Below are 22,441 nucleotides of genomic sequence, written 5' to 3'. Positions count from 1 at the left end.
CCCTGTGCCTTGCGGCTGCTTCCCCCTAGCTATCTACCTTACTACGTTTGTTAGTGTGTATATCTCCATGACTCTCTCTCGCCCTGTCAAAACTCACCCTTCCCCCTCCCCATATCCTCAAGTCCGTTCTCCAGTAGGTCTGCGCCTCTATTCCTGTCTTATCCCTAGGTTCTTCATGACATTTTTTTCCCTTAAATTCCATATATATGTGTTAGCATACGGTATTTGTCTTTTTCTTTCTGACTTACTTCACTCTGTATGACAGACTCTAGGTCTATCCATCTCATTACAAATAACTCAATTTCATTTCTTTTTAAGGCTGAGTAATATTCCATTGTGTATATGTGCCACATCTTCTTTATCCATTCGTCCGATGATGGGCGCTTAGGTTCTTTCCATCTCCGGGCTATTGTAAATAGAGCTGCAATGAACATTTTGGTACATGACTCTTTTTGAATTTTGGTTTTCTCAGGGTATATGCCCAGTAGTGGGATTGCTGGGTCATATGGTAATTCTATTTGTAGTTTTTTAAGGAACCTCCATACTGTTCTCCATAGTGGCTGAACCAATTCACATTCCCACCAGCAGTGCAAGAGTGTCCCCTTTTCTCCACACCCTCTCCAGCATTTATTGTTTCTAGATTTTTTGATGATGGCCATTCTGACTGGTGTGAGATGATATCTCATTGTAGTTTTGATTTGCATTTCTCTAATGATTAATGATGTTGAGCATTCTTTCATGTGTTTGTTGGCATTCTGTATATCTTCTTTGGAGAAATGTCTGTTTAGGTCTTCTGCCCATTTTTGGATGGGGTTGTTTGTTTTTTTGTTATTGAGCTGCATGAGCTGCTTGTAAATTTTGGAGATTAATCCTTTGTCAGTTGCTTCATTTGCAAATGTTTTCTCCCATTCTGAGGGTTGTCTTTTGGTCTTGATTATGGTTTCCTTTGCTGTGCAAAAGCTTTGAAGTTTCATTAGGTCCCATTTGTTTATTTTTGTTTTTATTTCCATTACTCTAGGAGGTGGGTCAGAAAGGATCTTGCTGTGATTTATGTCATAGAGTGTTCTTCCTATGTTTCCCTCTAAGAGTTTGATAGTTTCTGGCCTTACATTTAGGTCTTTAATCCATTTTGAGCTTATTTTTGTGTATGAGAACACCAGAACTTTTGAAGGAGGACCTTGAGAGCCTTCTGCAAAGGAAGAGTATTACTCCTTTCTGTGCCTCACAAAGCAGTGATGTGATGGAACCCTTCTCCCCAAATAGAAGTGGGTCCTAAGCTGTATCTTTGGGCCAGTCCACCAAACTCATGGCAGTTGGAGGAGATGTCATTGTAAACATTATTTAACAACTCTGTTCTGCCCTAAGGCTCCCAAGTTCGGACAGGCAGGTAGACTTCTGGTGCTCTTGATGCTCTCTACTGGGACGAAGGTACAGATTCCAGCAGAAATGAGCTCTCCTTGTTCTGACGGAAATGATCTGGCCCCTCACCCTCAGTCCCTTTCTCTGGGTTGGTTATTACTAAAATGAAGGGGTCCTCACCAAATTCACATCATCATAACCACACGAGACTGCGGACTGAGGATGTGTCATTTCATGAGACAATGACATTGTGAGCTCTTTAGGATTTGATTTTTAATTGTAAAATTGATCCAGATAAATAATGCACCTCTGCACATTTCTGATTGTCAGCTTTTTATATAGGAATCTGTAGGTTTTTTAGATTACTGCTTCTCAAGGTTAAAAATGCTTACAAAATCACCCTAAGGGTCTTGTTAAAATGCAGACTCTGAGTCAGTAGATCCTTGGGGAGAGTCCTGAGATTCTGCATTTCTAACAAGGTTCCAGGGGAAAAGATGCTGCTGGGCTGAGGACCACACTTTGAGCAGCAAGGGGTTAGAGTCAGCCCCTAGCTGAGGTCTACCTGAAAATATTTCTTTGAATTTGCTAATGGTGGTAATTTAAAAATTTGAAGGCAGCAAGCTCATTTTAAGATCAAAGTGATAAAATCATTATTCATCACAAATGAGGGAAAAGGCCCTCTTAGCAAAACTATAACATTCACCTTTAAATGGCATCAGGCGAGTGGGAAAAGTGCACAACAGAAATTCCCAGGAATGCAGCTCTCTGATGAGGGAAGAGAGGTTGAACAAAGGGATGTGAGGTGTGCCAAAGCTATCGTGGCTGAAAAGTCGGCTCTGTTATTTTTCACGTGTGTCATTGGGATCTGACTTGTGTAAAGAGTTATGTCCTTCTGCTGATATGCCCACATTCTGAATTAAGATGATCTGAGATTTGTGCCCCAGTGATCTCACAGGTTTGACATGAGAAGTGCCCTTTCTGGGCTGTCCTGAAAATGTATAAATAAGAATCCGTAGAGCAAATTAAAACAGAATATTGGGAGTCAAAAACCAACCGTAGGGCTTCCCTGGTGGTGCAGTGGTTGAGGGTCCGCCTGCCGATGCGGGGGACGCGGGTTCGTGCCCCGGTGCGGGAGGTTCCCGCGTGCCGCGGAGCGGCTGGGCCCGTGAGCCATGGCCGCTGAGCCTGCGCGTCTGGAGCCTGTGCTCCGCGACGGGGGCAGGCCACGGCAGTGAGAGGCCCGCATACCGCAAAAAACAAAACAAAACAAAACCAACCGTAATGATCCCTCCAAAGTGAGAGTCCAGGTCAGCACAGGTAAAGCATAGTTTAAGTTCAGTTAAATGAGGCTAAGGCAGGCATGGATAGTGAGGAACAGTGAAGAGAAGACGGCTTTTAGACTCAACTTCACCTGAGTTTAATTCTTTCTCTCCCACTTACCAGCTGTATGGCCTTAAGCAAGTTACTCAACTTCTATTGGTCTCATTTTTCATCATCTGTGAAATGGGTATAATAATATCTTCAAAAGCGTCTTAGGTTTTAAATAAGAGTAAGATGGTATATATATAAGAAGCCAGCTCCCATGAGTGTAAGATTTGATTTACACAGTAGATATGTTCCTGAAAGCTCACTGTAAAGTGAGACATTGCAGAACAATTTACATAATAATAACAATAGCAGTTTGTAAATGGTGGGAATAGGATTTAATGCCAAGCGGTCTGGCTTCAGAGTCTGTATTTATTGCACTACCCTCTCTATATCACTCTCACTTACTTTAACCACCCACCCCAATTCTGAGCACTTGTTTTATAAAGTACAACAAACTCTAGTTGAAACCCCAAAAAGCAACCTAGAGCACAGAGATACGGGAGTGGAGGTTAGTCAGACGTGGGTTTGAGCCTAGCTCTGCAACTGCTGGTATAACCCAGCGCAAATTACTTACCTGAAGTCATAGTTTGCTCATTTGAAAAAATAAATGGGGATAGAGACTTTACCACGTACATTTGAGAATCAAATGAAATCACCAACATTATCTGGCTCACAGTAAATGTTCAGTAATTGTCATTATTTAGTGCCTTGGAACGAGCAGTAATTTAGTGGGACTATTAATTTTGCTACTCAACTGTGGAAAATGTTAATATCATCTTTTAACATAATTATGGAGGTTTAGACGAAATAGAAAAATAGGAAGTACTTTCTCTCCTGTATTTGAATAACAACATCATCTCAAGCTGTTGAACTGATTTTCTTTTGTTGACCATCCAATGGCTGAAATATGGTGTAAGGAAAGTGATATCCTTTATGGTGAGTCAAGAAAACCTCCAACCCTGTGTCTTCATGACGCTCTTAACTCCCTGGTAAAACATCACGGGAACTCAGGAGTGCCCGCCTAGGGACACAGCAGGGTAGGATAAACATCACTATATCCCTGCTTGCTGCTGACTCGTGCATCTGGGGAGGAAGTGGAAAATCCATTTGAGATGTGCCAAAACACAGCTTAAATTGGCTCACATGCTCCAAATGGCCAAAGGGATTTTTATCAATGGCATCATCCAAAAAAGTCAAAAGCAGTTTTTTCAAACCTCCCTGCACATTGCATTTGGGGATAGGGAGGTATAAATGAAGTTTGGAACGTTTTCACATCCAAAGATCTATTACAGAGTGTTCCATCAACAGAAACCTAGGTTATTTTTCTTCCTCTTTTCATTTGAGAAATGGCTTTGCTTTAAGAACATCCAATTTCCCAAACATGATTTGTGAAGTTGACCGAGAGGAGCCATTTGTATCTAAATAACTCAAATGAGCATGTTAAATGTATGAAGAAAATAGGAAAATTTGAAATCAGATTCATTCATCTATTCTTTCATTCCACAGTATTCTTTTTTTTTTTTTAGAATATGTTGGGGGGAGGAGTTTATTAATTAATTTATTTATTTTTGCTGTGTTGGGTCTTCGTTTATGTGCGAGGGCTTTCTCTAGTTGTGGCAAGCGGGGGCCACTCTTCATCGCGGTGCGCGGGCCTCTCACTATCGCGACCTCTCTTGTTGCGGAGCGCAGGCTCAGTAGTTGTGGCTCATGGGCCTAGTTGCTCCGCGGCATGTGGGATCCTCCCAGACCAGGGCTCGAACCCGTGTCCCCTGCATTAGCAGGCAGATTCTCAACCTCTGTGCCACCGGGGAAGCCCCCCACAAGTATTCTTAAACCTCTCTTTGTGCCACACATGGGAAACACAACAAAGTTAACATTTCCTGAATACTTATTATGTGCCTGACATCTCCCTAGCAATTTTCTATACATTGCTATGTAATTTAATCATTACCAAATGCATATCTGATGAGGACTATTATGATTTCATATTAGTAGGTAAGTCTTATAACTATTGTAACTAGAAGCATTCATATACCTGGTTTCCCGTGTTGGACCTGGGAAGGTAAACTTGGATCTGATCCCTGTGTTGCCTTTCAAAACCGCCATGAGCCTACCCTCCTGGAATGCTCAGCCTAGTATGAGTGGGGCTGTAATGGGGAAGGACAGGGTATATGGAGGGCAGTATGACGGCACTTAACCTGGATTCCAGGATTGTGTAAGGCCCCTGGAGAAAGTGACATCTAAATGGAGACCGATGAATGAGTAGGACTTGGTGAGACACAGGGGAGAGGAAGGAGCAGAAGAGAAGGGAGAAAGTTCATGACCTGGACGTGAGTGATCATGTGATCTGTTTGAGGGACTGAGCACAGTTCAGCATGGCTGGAAGTGAGAGGTAAGGATGCCGGGCCCGGAGTAGGATGGGTCTGGAGGGCTGATGTCTGGAACAAGCGTGGAGCTCTTGAGTTTGTGTCTCAACTTTCACATTTATTGTTAGAAGGCCTTGGGAAGGGACTTGGTCACCCTTAACTCCATCTCCACGCTGACAGACTGTGGATATCTGGTCTTCACAGGGCTGTTATGAAATTATACAAAATAACAACGGACCTAAAATGACATTATTACTCTCAGTTTTTATTTATCATTAAATTAAAGGAGACAACTGAAATTGTCTCGATTATTTTTCATCCATGAGAAGCGTCTTTGTTTATAACTTTTACTGCCTTCTAGTTTCTTCTCCACCGCTTAAGGAATGAGTGAATTGTGTTCGTAGTTAAGGTCTGTGAGTTAATTAATCAATCCAAATGATCTCAGGCAAGTCATCTTCTAACCTAGGCCTCAGCAATGTCATTTATAAAAGAAGGTATTATATCACCTATGAAAGGCCTCTGGAGCTGAGCTACCTGCTTCAAATCCTGGCTCTCCTGTGAGCTTGCTGTGTAATCTTGATACAGGTTACTTGACCTCTCTGGACCTTGATTTCCTCATTTGTAAAAGTAGGATAATTGTAGTACCTATCTCCTAGAGATATTATGAAAATTAAATATGTGTGAAGTGCTTAGAACAATGCCTGGTCAATAGGGGCTTATTGTTTTCATGATCCAGTCGAGTCACGTGACTATCAGTCTATGCCTACTGTGTACAAGTCGGACTCCTGTGTCATCAGGAAGCCCAAGGTGCAAGGCTGGCTCGTGGATGCGCTTTGTCAGTCCTCAGCAGAGAACGATCCACCTAGAGCCATGAATGCGGGAGGTGGCCAGCTGGGCGGCAGGGGAACTCTGGTGTGACTGTGTTCCGACCCCCAAAACAGGGAGCTTAAGAGGCGCAAAGTCTGAAATAATTTAAAAAAACCACAGAATGGGGAAAAAGTAAAGCCACACTGGAGTTGAGCCGAGTGGAGAATCTCAGTTCCTTTTCAGAATACAATGCTGAGCGAGAAGTCCCACGGTCAGCTAAACAATCTTCACACAAAGGAGCAGAAAATATAAACAAACCTCAGAGAAAGGAACAACAGCCTGAAATGGTCAGATAGTTCTCACAGGAGCCTAAGGGCATGTCGTAGAGAGCAGAAGCTGTTCCGTTAGATTGCTAAATGAAGCACCTCCTCACGTGAGAGGGAGCCCTGGAAGGTGGCCCCTGAGGTCCCCTGCCTGCTTTCCCTGCCACTCATGGCCACACTGCACGTGTCACCACAGCGGCGTGGCCTTTGTGTATATTTGGGAAGGATCCTGACCTCTTCTAAGCACCCAGGGGTTTGGCATACATCATTTACTATTCCTAACAACCGTTTAAGGTAAATACTTTTACTCCTAAATTACAGATGAGGAAGCTGAGGTGTTCAGAGGTGAAATAACTGGGTCAAAAAGGTTCAGTAGGGCTTCCCTGGTGGCGCAGTGGTTGAGAGTCCGCCTGCCGATGCAGGGGACACGGGTTCGTGCCCCGGTCCGGGAGGATCCCACATGCCTCGGAGCGACTGGGCCAGTGAGCCATGGCCGCTGAGCCTGCGCGTCCGGAGCCTGTGCTCCGCAACGGGAGAGGCCACAACAGTGAGAGGCCCGCGTACCGCAGAAAAAAAAAAAAAAGGTTCAGTAAGTGGCAGAGGGTGGCCTTAAGCCCAGGACTGTCTAATTCCAGGACTCACGGTGCTCTTTGATCTCCACCACTCTCCCTCTGGGTCCGCCCCATGTCGCTATCTGCACCATGGTATCTGTGTGGGAGTCTTCCAGGGCACTGTGCCCAGGTCAGCAGGCACTGAGGAAAACAAGCTGATGTACCTAAAGCTCAGGTCCTTCTGAGCATGGTTCAGAGGCATCTTCTGCCTTCACAGTGTAGCTCTCTAAGCTCTCATGAAAACCAGCTGACTCCTGCCAAGTAATAGGCCTCATCTTCTGATTCAAGGTTCATTTGTTCCTGGAAAAGATATATAACCTCATTTTCTCATTTGTTTTTTCTCTCTCTTTTAAAAGCTTCCTTCCTACCAGCTACTTTAACTATGACTGTGGACAGGGGAGATAATGTGAACATATCTTTCAAAAAGGTATTGATTAAAGAAGAAGATGCAGTGATTTACAAAAACGGTGAGTATGTGTTTTGTGTAATTCTAACACTGTTGTGTGAGACATCAGCATAAAACATACTGGGTCATTATCTTATTGCAGTCTTGGGGGCAGATGTTTGAAGTAAAGCTACTATGATGCAAGCTAATCGGATTCTATGATAGAAGCTGTCTTAGGTAACGTGTTTGGTTACTTAAGTAAATTAAAGTGGAGATTTTTATACATATATGAGTGCACCTACCTACATTGTACATTTACAAATATGCAATATGAACTATGAACGTACAAGAAAATCCCATCATGATGTAATATGTGGGGTCTCAAATTCTGCCATGTAAAATGGGATGCTGTTTGATTGCAAGGCTAAGGAAATGACCAGAGTGAGCCTGGAAAGCCAGTTGGCAGTGGTTCTGGGGGTCCAAGTGCACGACCCAAATCTGTCTGGTTCTGACTACGGCTTGGCGCCACCTGGTGGCAGTTGCCTGATGCCGCTGAAATACTGATGGAGACTCTTCTGAGTTCTGTGGATGAATGACTTACAGGTTGGAGTAGTGATTCTAGTTATCTCTTAATTGATGAGTTGGCAAGTTTACCTGACGTTTTCCCCAGCTTTGTCGGTTTGCCTTTCCCTGCAGAAGATGAGAAATTTAGGCTACCCTCACCTTCATGTGTTTGGTGGTAGATCCTATAGACTAACCTATCTGCTCCAACACCATACTTTTCTCAACTTTTGGGAGAGCATTCGATAGTTCAGCCTTTTCATTCTTCTCCCCCCCATCTAATATGCTAGAGCACATTTTCTATATCAGGCCAGGGAAAGCTGATCAAGTGGAGGGGGCAGACAAGGAAACAGGAGTGTTTGAGTGAGACCCATTGTTCTGCACTTTTCTCCCTTACAGGTTCCTTCATCCATTCAGTGCCCCGGCATGAAGTACCTGATATTTTAGAAGTCCATCTGCCTCATGCTCAGCCCCAGGATGCTGGAGTGTACTCGGCCAGGTACATAGGAGGAAACCTCTTCACCTCGGCCTTCACCAGGCTAATAGTCCGGAGTAAGTGATGGTGTGGTTGTTAGGAGTTTTAGTTGGAAGTAGCAGAAACTGACTCTGGCTACTTAAGCAAAAACCAGGGATTAGTTGAAAGTATACTGAAGACTTTAAAAAATTGATGGAAAAGCTGATAAGCAAATTCCAGAGGAGATCTTCCAGGGAAGATCTGGGGCTCAGCACTGGGGAGGGTGGGTGGACTTTAGGAGGCTACCATGACCCTAACTTAGCTTCAGTGATGTTTCTTTTACTTCTAAATGTTGAACTCTCAGGATGAACAATCAGATTGGTCTGACGCGTGTCAGGTGTCTACTCGCCTAGACCAATGAGCTATAGACAAGGGTGGAGTCACATACTACATACAGAATGGTAATCACTGTGAGCTGGACAGTCTCCCCAAAAGGTGTCTGCTACAGGGAGATGAGTTGGGCCTTCTGAGTTGGCCTAGTATTTAGTTAATCCTTAAGTCTCCTGTAAATCCCAACTTGCCAGATCATTTAACTCTCAAATGTGATTTCTGTTTTCAGGTTTGAAAAATGCAAGAGTTAGAACTGGTGAAAACTTCTCCCCCATTATAACTATGAAAGTGGGTAGTAACTGTCACCAGTGGTTTTTACAAAAATTGATCTATAGAAAGCAAAAAATTTGCCCGCATTCATTCATTCATGCAACAAATCCGTGTTGATTATAAGTCTCTGCCAGGCATTGTGTTGGTGTTGAGAATACAAGGATAATAAGATGAATCACTGTCCCTTGGGTAATTCCCAAGCAGAGCAGGTACATACATAAATAGATAAACAGATACTGTGATATGAAAATAGACATATGAAAAGTGTGGTTCATCTAGTTTGGGCAGGTGAAATCCCCTTTCATTCCTCTCTACTCTCGGGGAGTCTGAATGGCAAGGACACAATTTGCATTCATTTCATTAAGATGGTCTCTCCAGTGCGATATAGCACCAAGTACCAGGGGCACTCATAGTCTGGGGTAAATTGGCAGATTTTCCAGCAATATCAAAAACGTCAAATGTCGATATGTGGTAAAAGGTTTAAAGCTTTTTTTTTTTTAATGACAAAACAAACATGACTTATCATAGATTTGAATTTTAAATTTCCCTGAAGTTTTAAGATAAAGCAAAAGACTTCAAACACATTTTGATCTCCAGGTTGTCTCCTTTTCAGATGGCCAGAAGCACATTCATTCTCTTTGGCTCTTATTTCAATAAAACTGTTTGAGAAGCACCGCTAATATCTAAAATCATTCTAAGAAAGTTTGAGTTGGGCCACAACCATCCTATTTAAAAGTACTTCCTGGGCTTCCCTAGTGGTGCAGTGGTTGAGAGCCCGCCTGCCGATGCAGGGGGCACGGGTTCGTGCCCCGGTCCGGGAGGATCCCACATGCCGCGGAGCGGCTGGGCCCGTGAGCCATGGCCCCTGAGCCTGCGCGTCCAGAGCCTGTGCTCCGTAATGGGAGAGGCCACAGCAGCGAGAGGCCCGCGTACCGCAAAAAAAAAAAAAAAAAAAAAAAAGTACTTCCTTCCCTTTGACCTCTTTGATGTTTACCAAGAAATGAGGTACAGTTGAAGGCATTTTGTTCGTTTCTCATAACTGTAAGGTATCTCTCCAGGTAGATTTGAACCCTAGGGATAGTCAGTGCTTAAAGATGTGTATTAAAAATCATACTGGTTATATGTGTAGGATTTCTTTTCGGCGTAAATTCTCTCCATGGCAAAAGATTTCTCGAAAACATTAAGTTTATAGGATTTCTCTCTGTATGCCACGGATCTATGGTTTCCTAAAATACAAAACCACGAGGCTCTTGAAGAAAATAACAGAAGCCTAACTGCATACTTGTTGCTTATCAAGGAACTCTTTTCCTGTCTTCTGCATCCCTCTAAGAGATCATCTTAATTATTTCCTTGAGCTTAATCCCTTCCTCTTCCCCAGGATTAGGAGTGAAGCTGGGACAGGTCTTCAGATCGGTTCAGGGTTAGAGACATACTTTAATGTAACAGGAGAACCCCTTTCATCTCCAGTGTCTGCCATCATTAGTTTTCATCATGTGAAGATAATCTGTGGTCTGGCTCTCCAGAAATCACTAAGTGTGCAGAAGTAGTTTTCCCTTTATATATTAAGGCATGTAAATAGTAGCTTTGAGACATTTTGTAGCTTTATCAATTAAGTGGTTGCCTGTAAGACTGGGTCTGTGTTGACGGTCTTCCTGATTATTTTAGAGAAAATACTGATAACTAGGAGTTCTTGCCAAAAATATTATAAGCTGTAGGCACAGGTCCAAGTTTACCACCGCGAGACTAATATTCAGGGACAAAGACATTAGTTCCTTTCAGAAGAAAAACTAAACTAAATTCCTGACCACAAACGGTCACCCTACCCCGCTCCCCCTGAGCTTTCCTTATCAGAAGGTATCCTAAATAACAATCTGAAATCACCAAGTGCTGGAGAGAAAGAACCAGGAAATACGAATCTAGAAGCATTTTACCATACTTGTACTTTCAATTTTGTATCTTGCTTCATTTCTTATATGTTTTCTACCTGAAAAATATTTGGGGGCTACTAGCTCCTGCTTCCCCTTTTAGCTGTCTTCTGTCTCCACATTCTTTATTTTTTTTAATCTTTACTTTATATCGAACTATTTACAATTTTGTGTTAGTTTCAGGTGTACAGCAAAGTGATTCAGTTACATATATACATGGATCTATTCTTTTTCAAATTCTTTTCCCATTTGGGTTATTCTCCACATTCTTTACACTGGAGGTTCCCAAACTCTAGCATGCCTCAGAATTATCTGAAACACTTGTGAAGCATAGGTTGCTAGGCTACCTCCAGAGTTTCTCATACAGTAGGTCATTGATGGGAGTCTGGGATTTGCATTTCTAACAGATTCCCAGGTAATAGTGATGCTACTCGTCAGGGGTCACACTTTGAAAACCACTGCTCTTGTCTCTAACCGTAACTGCAGCTCTCCAAACATGCCGTGTTTTCCTCCCGACCTAGCCTTTACCCAGAACACGCTCTCCAGCCTTATCTTCTTTGTCACTTAGTGGGTCCTGCAGATTCAACGCACATACCACCTCCTCTGAGAAGCCCTCCTTTATGCCCTATTCCAACCCTAAGGCAGAATTAGGTACTTCTGTCTTTGTCATTATCGTTATTTTCTATCACATGTCTGTTTCCCACATTGGAGTCTTAGCTTTTAGAGAGCAGAGATTGTGTTTTATTTATCTTCGTTCACCAGTGCCCACTCTCATGACTAACATGTATCAGGTGCTCAATAAAGCTTTGGGGAATGAAGTTGCTTCACTCACCATAGTCTTGTTTTCCTTAAAAAAAGGGTGTGAAACTCAGAAGTGGGGACCTGAATGTAACCGTGTCTGCACTGCTTGTATGAACAATGGGATCTGCCACGAAGATACCGGAGAATGCATTTGCCCTCCTGGGTTCATGGGGAGAACATGTGAGAAGGGTAAGTCAAAAGTGCTTGATGAGTAACCTGTGGATTTAAAAGGCCATTGTTGCTGGATCTAGAATTTTAGATCTGGACCCATTTGGGAATGGAAGCTAAGTGGCCTCTGTGAGCCCATACGGTACCTTTGAGGAAATTCAAAAAATGTGCCCTTTCTTAAAGGCTCTTTATTGTCAACCACTGAAAAGTTGTAATAAGTGTACAAATCTACGACATCTATGATGTGAACGCCACTCCCTAGGTTTGTGCAGTACGCAAACTGCACTGCTGGGGGCTGTGCCTGCAGTGTCCTCTCTGTGAGGCAGTTTCATTATCTATAAAATGGGCCATAAGGGTGTGTTTACACTGACAATTCCACAGCTTACATTGGATTATTTTCCATGTTCACTGGTCTAGGAGAGACCCTTAAAAAGGAGAATCCTGCGTTTCAAAGGGCTGCATATTTGCCTCTGAATCATCTTTCTCTCACCCACAGCTTGTGAACTACACACGTTTGGCAGAACTTGTAAAGAAAGGTGTAGTGGACCAGAGGGATGCAAGTCCTACGTGTTCTGTCTCCCAGACCCCTATGGGTGTTCCTGTGCCACGGGCTGGAAGGGTCTGCAGTGCAATGAAGGTATGCACCAGTCACACCCCTAAAGAGAAAAGGTTCTAGCAGGTATACCAAGGAGATCCAGCTTGCTGGAAATCATCGTGTAGGACATACCTGGACTGCTCACTCAGCTGCCTATTGCTGAATTACAGGGTTTTGAATCAAAGATATCTTCATCCAAAGTTAATTATGCTTTCATGTTAAGACTCTGGACCTCATAGAAAGTGCTTCTCATATACATCACCTGGGGATCTTATTAAAACAGATTCTGATTTCATAGGTCTGGACTGGGGCGTGAGGGTCTGCATTTCTAACAAGCTCCGAGGTGATGCTCTTGGTTTTCAGACCACACTTTGAGTTGGAAACCCATAGAAGATTTGTTATCTTCAGTGCACCATAAATATCATTGCTTTTAGGTCAGATCCAGGTAAGATTTGGGATTTGAAAATCGAGGAAGTTAAGGTCTTATCTTCCGTGGACCTTACACAAGCAATACTAACTTCACCTACTCGAAGATTCCTTCTACCCTTTTTAATATATATTTTCCCATTTGGTGAAGCTCAGAGGTATGTGTTTCCCATCTACTTTCCAATAAGCTTTTCACATCAACTATCACACAGTAACTTAACATGAACCTGTGGCCAAATATGTTAGACCTTCCCTAATGAATGCTAATCTGGTGAATTAGGCAGAGCTTAATGGTTTGTCAGTATTTGCCTCACAAAATCAGCTTTTTCCACAACTGGCACTGTTGGGAGCCGTGATGGGGTCTCCAGCTATTTGATAACAGTGCTCTAGGACAGAGCAGTTCAGTAGAAATAGAAACAAACCACATATGTAATTTAAATTATTCTAGTATCCACATTAAAAAAGTAAGAGAAACAGGTGAAATAATTGTAATATTTCAGTTGAAATAATTGTAATATTTCAGTTAACCCAATATATCAAAAATATTACCATAGCAACACGTAATCAATAGAAAAAATATTAATGAGATGTTTTACATTCCTCTTTTCACACTGAGTCTTTGAAATCTCAATTTGGATTAGCCATATTTTAAGAGCTCAATAGCCATACCTGGCTATCAGCTACCATACTGGACAGCATAGCTCTAGGGGCTTAGAGTAAGAGGACAAAGAGGAGAGTTACACAAAAGTAAGCTTCAACTACCTGCAAAACCTCACTCAGTTCCCTCTAAATGCTGTATCTGCCCCCCGTGGAACACTGAGGGAGCCTTAGCTGTAGAGGAATCCCACATGGTCTCAGAAATGTACACCTTAAAGTAAAAGGTGCCTCCGAGTAGGGGTAGATCCAGTTCCTCCTTAAAGACTATTAAAAAAATCATACACAAATTTTAAAAAACATGTGCATATATGAAAACTTTGTTAGGGCCCAGAAGGGTTACATGCATGTGAGGAGTCTAGAACATAAGCTTCGTTAACTTCATGGTGAACATGTCTCTAGACCCAGATTTATAAGAGTACCTTTATTAACATTCCAGCCCACATCTGGATCAAGAAATCACTAAGATTTTATGAATTGAGATATTTTAGTGTTCTCCCAGACTCCTTCCTTGGACCTACAATTACATGTATGTTAGACCTTTTGATATTGTCCCTTAGGTCCAATCATTTTTCTCTTTCCCTATCTGTATTCTTCAGACTGAATACCTATTGATCTAGCTTTAAGTTCATTGACTCTTCTGTCATCTCCATTCTGTTGCTACATCCATACAGTGAAATCTTTATTTCAAATATTATGTTTTTCAGTTCTAGAATGCCTTTTCGGTTATGTTTTATAGTTTATATTTCTCTGCTGAGATTTCTAATTGTTTCATTTGTTGTGAGCATATTTTCCTTTACTTCACTGAGCATAGTTATTGTAGCTGCTATTTCCAACATCTGGGTCATCCAGGTCGGTCTCTGTTGATTTTCTTTTCCCTTGAGAATGGGTCAGAATTTTCCATTTCTTCTTATGTTGATTGTATTTTGGACATTGTGAATGTTACATTGAGGAGACTTGGAATATGATATATTTCTCTGAAGAATGTTGATTTTGTTTCATTGTGTCCTGTCAGGCAATCAGCCTGGTATGACTCAAACTGCAAACTCTGACTCTCAGGCATCAACTCAAACTCAGTTCATTCCTTTTAGCCGTAGCTGGGTTGCTTCAAGTCTGCACTTAACGTGTGTGGTTCTGGGGTCAGCCAAAGATTTGGGACTTCCTCCCTCGGCTCTTCCTTTCTAGATTTTCCCTCTCACTTTCCAGAGGCTGTAGTTGCTTTGACTCTGTCCTCTAAGATTCCTCTGTCTGTAAGACTACAGGTTTTCTTTGGAGTCCTAGCTTCCCCACACAATGTCAACTGTACCGACGATTAGACTAAAAGCTGAAAATGGGGAGCACACCATTCCCATCTTCCAAATTTCAGTTCCCCTCAGAACCTGTGTGGTCCCCTCTGTCCCTCCTCCCATCACTCTTCAGTGCTTTCAGGTAGTTGCTTTTAAAATAGAGTTGTTATTTTTGAGAAGGGTGACCTGGTAGGAGCTTATTCAACTCTCCTGGAAGCAGAATTCCTCGACCCTTTAACTTCTTGGTAATTCAGATAATTAATACTACTTGGTAGCTTGGAGAAAAAAAGTAAAACTAGCCACCTATAGCCTGAGTTTTCCTCCTTCCCTATCTTAACACTGGATTTTGATGTCTTTGTTTACAGCATGCCAGCCTGGTTATTATGGACCAGACTGTAAGCTTAGGTGCAGTTGCACCAATGGGGAGCTGTGTGATCGGTTCCAAGGATGCCTCTGCTCTCCGGGACACCAAGGGCTCCAGTGTGAGAAAGAAGGTAAAGCAAGGTAACACTGTAGTCAGGGCCAGGTTCAGCACGTCTGAACCAAGCTCTTCTGGCATAATTCTTGCCCCACTAGCCCAAGATTCTTAAACTCCTTCTGTTTCCACCCTGAAGTAGGGAAGAATATATCCCATGTTCTAAAGGACAGCTTTCTGAATCTTTTCTATGGACTCTCACACTGGCCTTTCCACTAAGGAATAAACCATGTGTTCTTTGTAGCACATTAAGTGATAACTGGCCAGCTGAGAACTCTGCCTACCTCTTTTGCTCTCTTCTCTAGGACCAGCCTTTTCCCTGGATATCCACAACAGTGGAAGAATTATGTGGAAGGGATTTGGATAAGAAATATTTTTTAAAAGAAAGATATAATGAAAGGAAAAAAATGAAAAATATTATCCTCAAAATGAAGTTTTAAATAATTCTAGTTCAGAATTACCGTAGAGCAGAAGTCAGCAAACACCCACAAACCAAATCTGGTGTACTATTTTCTTAAAATAAATTTATTTATTTATTTTTGGCCGGGCTGGGTCTTTGTTGCTGTGCACGGGCAGTGAGCGGGGGCTACTCTTTGTTGCGGTGCGCGGGCTTCTCATTGCAGTGGCTTCTCTGGTTGCAGAGCATGGGCTCTAGGCACGTGGGCTTCAGTAGTTGTGGCTCGCAGGCTCAGTAGTTGTGGCTCCTGGCTCTAGAGTTCAGGCTCAGTAGTTGTGGCACATGGGTTTAGTTGCTCCGCAGCACGTGGGATCTTCCCGGACCAGGGCTCGAACCCATGTCCCCTGAATTGGCAGCCAGTTTCTTAACCACTGTGCCACCAGGGAAGTCCCTTGTGTACTTTTTTTTAAAAACAGTTTTATTGAGGTATAATTTTTATACCATGAAGTTCATCCCTTTAAAATGTAAAATTGAATGCTTTTACAGAGTTTTGCAGCCAGCACCATAATCTAGAATGTTTTCATTTTACCAAAAGAAAGTGTGTACCTATTAGCAGCAACTCCCATTCTTTCCTCCTCCCAGCGCCTGGCAACCATTAATTTACTCTCTGCCCGTACAGATTTACTTATTCTTGATATTTCCTATTCTATAAATGGCATCATACAGTACATAGTCTTTTGTGGCTGGCTTTTCTCACTTACCATACTTTTTTTGAGGTTTATCTGTATTGTAGCACATGTCAGTATGTATCTCATTCCTTTTTAGACAGATAGAACATCTATCTGTTCTCATAAAAAAAAAATTATTGGAATACAGCCATGCCCATTTGTTTACAATATACCGTGTAAGGTTGCTCTTACACAACAGGGTTGAGGAGTTACCACAGAGAACATATGGCTTGCAAAGCTGAAAATACTTATTATCTAGTCCTTTCACGAAAGTTTGCTAACGCTTACCCTAGAATATACTTTTTAAAATCCAAAGAAGCATATTTTCAAAATTTAAAAATAATAAACATATATTACTTTTTCAGTCAGATATAAATAACGTATGTCCAGTGAAATCTACACTCAGAATAATAAGACATTTATGGACTTCTGCCTGTGAGTTTTAAAAATCAGAGCAAATATGTGGGGAAATACCAACTGTTTTCTCAAAGGCTTTAGCTTGTCAGCTTTATACTTTCTCCTCTTCCCCAGCGTTTGGACTTTGTTACAGGGCGGGAATCTGGGAGGGTCTAGGAAGGGAAGGAAAGGCTGTGGGCCAGAACATGGATTGAAAGTGGGCAATGAACAAGCTTAATGATTTGAATTTTCTGCACCACTTCCTCCTTTCTGTTCTAAGGCTGATGTTACAAAAAGTGTGAGAATCTCAAACTTAGAACCAGCTTCCCGGCTTCTGGGGAGCAGCTCCCTTTCCCTCACACCCTCTTCCACCCTCTAGCTGTTCCTCCACCCCCATCCAGCTGCAGAAACTGCAAGGGGACAATGAAGGAAAGATATGGTTTGAAAATGTCAAAGCACTTTGAAGAATTCCGATGGCAATAATTATGTAGGCTGAACAGTCTGGCAAATTTTCTAAGCACAGTCTCTCCAAGTCTGCAGATATATCAAGGAATTATCTTTGTGGCTATTAGATCTTTTTCCCTCCTGTTCCATACACTTTACCTGTTTCATTCTAGGCCTGAGAAATAGGATATCAATATAAAATATCAATATTGATGTGTTTACCTTGACCCACCGCTGATATGGAGCAGCACGTAGGTGACGGCTGTTCTTTTTTGCTGGAAAGGACTAAGCCACTTTTCCAATGTTTCCCTTATTTGCTTTAAGTGCATCTCCGTCTCCTACATTCTTTACTAAGTGTTGGACTGTTTTCAGTCAGTCTTACATTTAGTTACACATGTTCCAAAATTCTCTAAGACCTTACAGTTCAGAATAAAATTGTTATATTTCAGGATTATTCATTCTCTACTCTGCAGATAACAAGCAAGGGCTCCTGATACCTTTGTTGATACCAGAGACGTTTTTTCCTTTCCATATTGGCAGCAGTATTTTTTATTTGGCTATTGATGGGAAATTGATTTGGGGGAGTTTTATTCCACTTTACTTCTTCGATGTAAATGTGAATATAATTAATCATCGGCCACTTGCAGACTTCCCAATTAATGAGACATCTCTCAGATATCAAAACTTGACATATTTGTTGATCGGCAGTATTGGGGGCTTGCAGAGTGAAAGAAGAACTAGTTTTTGTTTTTATAAAAAAAATTCCCTTAAAAAGCAAGCGAGGGAGTGGACAGTAAGATCTGCAGAGATGTGGTGCTGATCTTTTCAATATTGAGACTGTTATCTCCTAGGTCCACTGAGAAACTACATCATTATGGCCAAAGAGTGTGAATTCTGGAGTCATAAAGATCTGAGCTTGGGCTTCCCTGGTGGTGCAGTGGTTGGGAGTCCGCCTGCTGATGCAGGGGACACGGGTTCGTGCCCCGGTCCGGGAGGATCCCACATGCCGCGGAGCGGCTGGGCCCGTGAGCCATGGCCGCTGAGCCTGCGTGTCTGCGGCCTGTGCTCCGCAACGGGAGAGGCCACAGCAGTGAGAGGCCCGCGCACTGCAAAAAAAAAAAAAAAAGATCTGAGCTTCAACCTGAACTCAGAGCCTCAGTCTCCTCATCTTTAAAATGGGAACCACAATAGCACCCAACCCACAAGTTTATTATGTGATGATAAAACAATATAATATTTGCCAAGTTCTTGCCCAGTGCATGACTTACTAAACGGTAGCTACTTTTATTATTTCTATTTCTGCTGTGTTAAAGATTAGTTTTCACAGTGCTCTTTCCTTCATTCAGGCATGCCAAGGATGACCCCAAAGATAGAGGATTTGCCAGATCACATAGAAGTAAACAGTGGTAAATTTAACCTCATCTGCAAAGCATCTGGCTGGCCGCTACCTGCTAATGAAGAAATGACCCTGGTGAAGCCAGATGGGACAGTGCTCCATGTAAGAGTTATTCTTTTTCTTTTTTTTTTTTTTTGTAGAACAAATTATAGCCTTTTTAAAAATTGAAGTATAGTTGATTTACAATGTTGTGTTAGTTTCAGGTGTACAGCAAACTAATTCAGTTATACATATATATTTCTTTCAGATTCTTTTCCATTATAAGTTATTACAAGGTATTGAATGTAGTTCCCAACAACAACAAATCCTTGTTGTTTATCTATTTTATATATAGTAGTTTGTATCTGCTAGTCCCAAACTCCTTATTTATCCCTCCCCTTCCCCCTTTTCCCTTTGGTAACCATAAGTTTGCTTTCTAAACCATAAGTTTGTTTTCTATGTCTATGATTCTGTTTCTGCTTCATACATAAGTTCATTTGTGTCATATTTTAGATTCCACATATAAGGGATATCATATGATATTTGTATTTCTCTGATTTACTTCACTTAGTATGATAACCTCTAGGTCCATCCATGTTTCTGCGAATGGCATTATTTCGTTTTTTTATGGCTGAGTAATATTCCATTGTATAAATATACCACATCTTCTTTACCATTCATCTGTCAATGGACATTTAGGTTGCTTCCATGTCTTGGCTACTGTAAATAGTGCTGCAATGAACATTGGGGTGCATGTATCTTTTCGAATTGTAGTTTTCTCCAGATATATGCCCAGGAGTAAGATTGCAGGATCATATAGTAGCTCTGTTTTTAGTTTTCTAAGGAACCTCCATACTGTTCTCCATAGTGGCTGTATTCTTAATCTGACCTCCTTATACTACTAGATATTTTCAGTGTAGCACTCACCCTGCTAAAGGCTGGATTCCATTCATGGCTTGCGTCCTCCTAAGCTAGGGTGTTGTTAGCTTTGACAAAAAGCAGAGGCGAGTTCAGCATAACCCATTTGACTCTAGATAGACCTGATCCCACACCTCCAATCCAGAAACTATGATCCACAGAGTCCCTTAGGTCTGAATACATCCCTGGGTCTCTGCCTCTGCACTTTGTCCTCACTGTTGGTGTCCACCACTGGTTAGGGTGCTATCACAGCGTTCTTCTTTGCTGGAAAGGAATATGCTACTTTTCCGATATGTTTCCCTTCCCTGTTCCAACAATCCCAAATGCAGCAGAGACAGGAACTACCTCAGATTTCTCTGTGTCACAAGTGATCTTCGGGAAATTGATGTATTTTCTTACCTAAGATTTTGAAATAGTTATCTTATTTTTCTCTCAAAGATGACTGAAAATCAACTTGACCAGAAGGCAGGTCCAAATGACCTCTTGGGGGCAGGATATGTAGAATGTTCACACGTCAGACATCCCTGATTCCACTCAAACAATCCTTTCGGTAGCAGAAGCCAACTGACCGCTTCCAAAATCTTGTTGGCGTATCCATGAGTTAGGGGAAGTCACAGCTGCCATCTAGTGAGGGCTGACCGTACTATACACATCTTACTTTACATTACCTGGCCCCTTTTTGCAGAAGTGGAAACTGGCTGCGTGAAGTTAAGTAACTAAGGAATTGGTCAAAAGTGGCAGAGCTGGGATGTGAACTCAGGTCCACGTGTCTTCGGAGCCCTGACTTTTTCCACAGTACCATACTCGGCAGCCCCTCAAACACTTTAGGAAGCCATTTTGTCTTCTCACCCAGCCATCTCTGTATTGGACCAGAAAGGAACAAATGTTACCAGAAGCAGTTTAGAAGGACTTAGACTCTTTGCTTGGAAGTGTTTGCCCCACTCTCCCAAACACACAAATACAACAGCAGGATCTGCGAGGGCATCAATCCAACATAAACTTTCAGGGCTACTACAGTAGCTTTGGAAATAGGCCAATGCTTATACAAGCATTGCAATGATCTTCTTAATCTCCCCTAGAAAACTCCTCATTTAACAATGCGATGGGGTCAGTGCTAAGAACCTTTGTGTTTATACCTATCTAGAAGCTTTTTTTTTTTTGACCTTTCCAGCCAAAAGACTTTAACCACACGGGTCATCTCTCAGTGGCCACCTTCACAATCCACCGGATCCTGCCCCCTGACTCAGGAGTCTGGGTTTGCAGTGTGAACACAGTGGCTGGGATGGTGGAAAAGCCTTTCAACGTTTCTGTTAAAGGTAAGGTCCATTTTCCAGGGAAAGAGCTTGTAACCTTGATGGTGCTGTGTTTATGTATCAGTGGGTGCTGCTTCTAAGTAGAAATGCTCTCTGACCACTAAAATACCTTTTGGATGTTCTCCAGGACACTAAGCCTTAAAAAAAAAAATTATGTGCATTACAATGGAAAGGAGGGATTAAGTTTATGACCTTTGGAGTTACATAGCCCTGGGTTTGATTTTCATTGCTAACAGCTAGTAAACTTGGGTGTGGCCCTGAGCAAATGAATTTGACCTCTCTGAGCCTTTCTCTATTTGTAAACACAGCTTAGTTTATCTACCACTCAGGGTTATTACGAAGATTTGTTAAATAGTGGAATTGTGTCTGGCATAAAGTGTCTGGTAGTGATTTTATTTTGTAAAAAGTTTAACTTTATCATTCTCGTGACTTCCTATTCACTGTAGAGGATAATTTGGAGAATCTTCATTTTGAGGACTACTCACTTAATATGAAGCCCAGGCTATGCTATACAATTAACATGAATGATTTTCTCCCATATTCAGGGTTCTGAATATTCTTCCTACTATGAATTAGTATTTCAAAATTCAGAGTTAAGTGGATGTGTGTACCTTTGAGGCTTGCAGGGAAGAAATAAAGTGGAAGTAAATCCAAGTTAGCTTGGTTGGTGTACAGAGATACAACAGGGAATTTTAAAGTTGGAAGTTACTTTTTAATCCATTGAGACAAAAACACCTAACAACTCTGTGGTATATATTCTAGAAAGGCACTGAGCTAAGTGCTCATTCATCTTATTTAAATTTTATGAGTACAATGTACAGTAGTATCGTTATGCCCACTTTATCATTCAAGAAACAGGTTCAGAAGGTTTAGGTAACTCGGCTAAGGTTACACATCTGGCAAACAGCCAATCTTAGTTTTGAACCTGGTCTTGACTCCAAACCCTGCATCATCTTTCGTAGATCATTTTGCTTTCTGAGACTCTTGTGTTACAGATAAGGAAGCGAGATAACAGAAGCTGATTAGTATGTAAACTACTTCCCTACCTGATTAGGAATCTTTGGTTGTTCCCAGAGGTAATTTCTGCAAATGAACTGAATGTAATCACCCAGAACATATTTTTTTTTAAAAAAGGTCAAGAACAGTAGGAGCATAAATACAGCCTCATAGAGTTGGATTCTCTGCCCTGAGAACCCATATAAAACACCTCAGAATCTTTAAAATTTGTTTGGATTACTGAAAAATCCCGGATCTATTTTATTCAGTAGGACGATCAAAATAATTTCTTACATCATACATGTTCTTGGAAGAAAGAAAGGACAAGACAAATTATGTTATTTTTAAGCTTCTTGAAATGTTTGCTGCCCATGGAAAGTAAATAATAATAAGCAAAAAACCATGTTGCTAAGATTCAGAAGAGTTACTGATTCTAATTTTTATTTTTTAAATAAGACACAGCACACAACATCAGTGCACAGAAACCTCTCTAGTTCCAAGTCACTCTTCACTGTCATATTGACAGATATAAAATGGAAATAGCCATTAGGTAAATTAAGCAGTGTCTTTAATCATAGTATTTAAAAGAAAAATAGATACAGTTGCCCTTCAGTATCTGTAGGGGATTGGTTCTAGGACCTCCCTGGATA

The 22,441-nt window shown here is 41.7% G+C and overlaps 1 protein-coding gene across 2 annotated transcripts in view; it reads left to right on the top strand.

Annotated features, from left to right (window-relative positions):
* The window catches only part of TEK (TEK receptor tyrosine kinase), a 105,036-nt gene that overhangs the window by 45,172 nt on the left and 37,423 nt on the right, over nucleotides 1-22,441 (top strand). For both annotated transcript variants that reach the window (XM_065879365.1, XM_065879366.1), the window contains exons 3-9: nucleotides 7,191-7,301; nucleotides 8,180-8,332; nucleotides 11,678-11,809; nucleotides 12,285-12,425; nucleotides 15,115-15,243; nucleotides 18,536-18,687; nucleotides 20,654-20,798. In XM_065879365.1, coding sequence (XP_065735437.1) covers nucleotides 7,191-7,301; nucleotides 8,180-8,332; nucleotides 11,678-11,809; nucleotides 12,285-12,425; nucleotides 15,115-15,243; nucleotides 18,536-18,687; nucleotides 20,654-20,798 — 963 coding nt within the window. The remainder of the gene's footprint in view (nucleotides 1-7,190; nucleotides 7,302-8,179; nucleotides 8,333-11,677; nucleotides 11,810-12,284; nucleotides 12,426-15,114; nucleotides 15,244-18,535; nucleotides 18,688-20,653; nucleotides 20,799-22,441) is intronic.

The sequence above is a fragment of the Phocoena phocoena genome, chromosome 6 (genome assembly GCF_963924675.1).
Source record: "Phocoena phocoena chromosome 6, mPhoPho1.1, whole genome shotgun sequence".
Classification (NCBI taxonomy): Eukaryota; Metazoa; Chordata; class Mammalia; order Artiodactyla; family Phocoenidae; genus Phocoena; species Phocoena phocoena.
The sequence above is the reverse complement of the archived record's forward strand: the minus strand, read 5'-3'. Positions and strand labels throughout refer to the sequence as shown.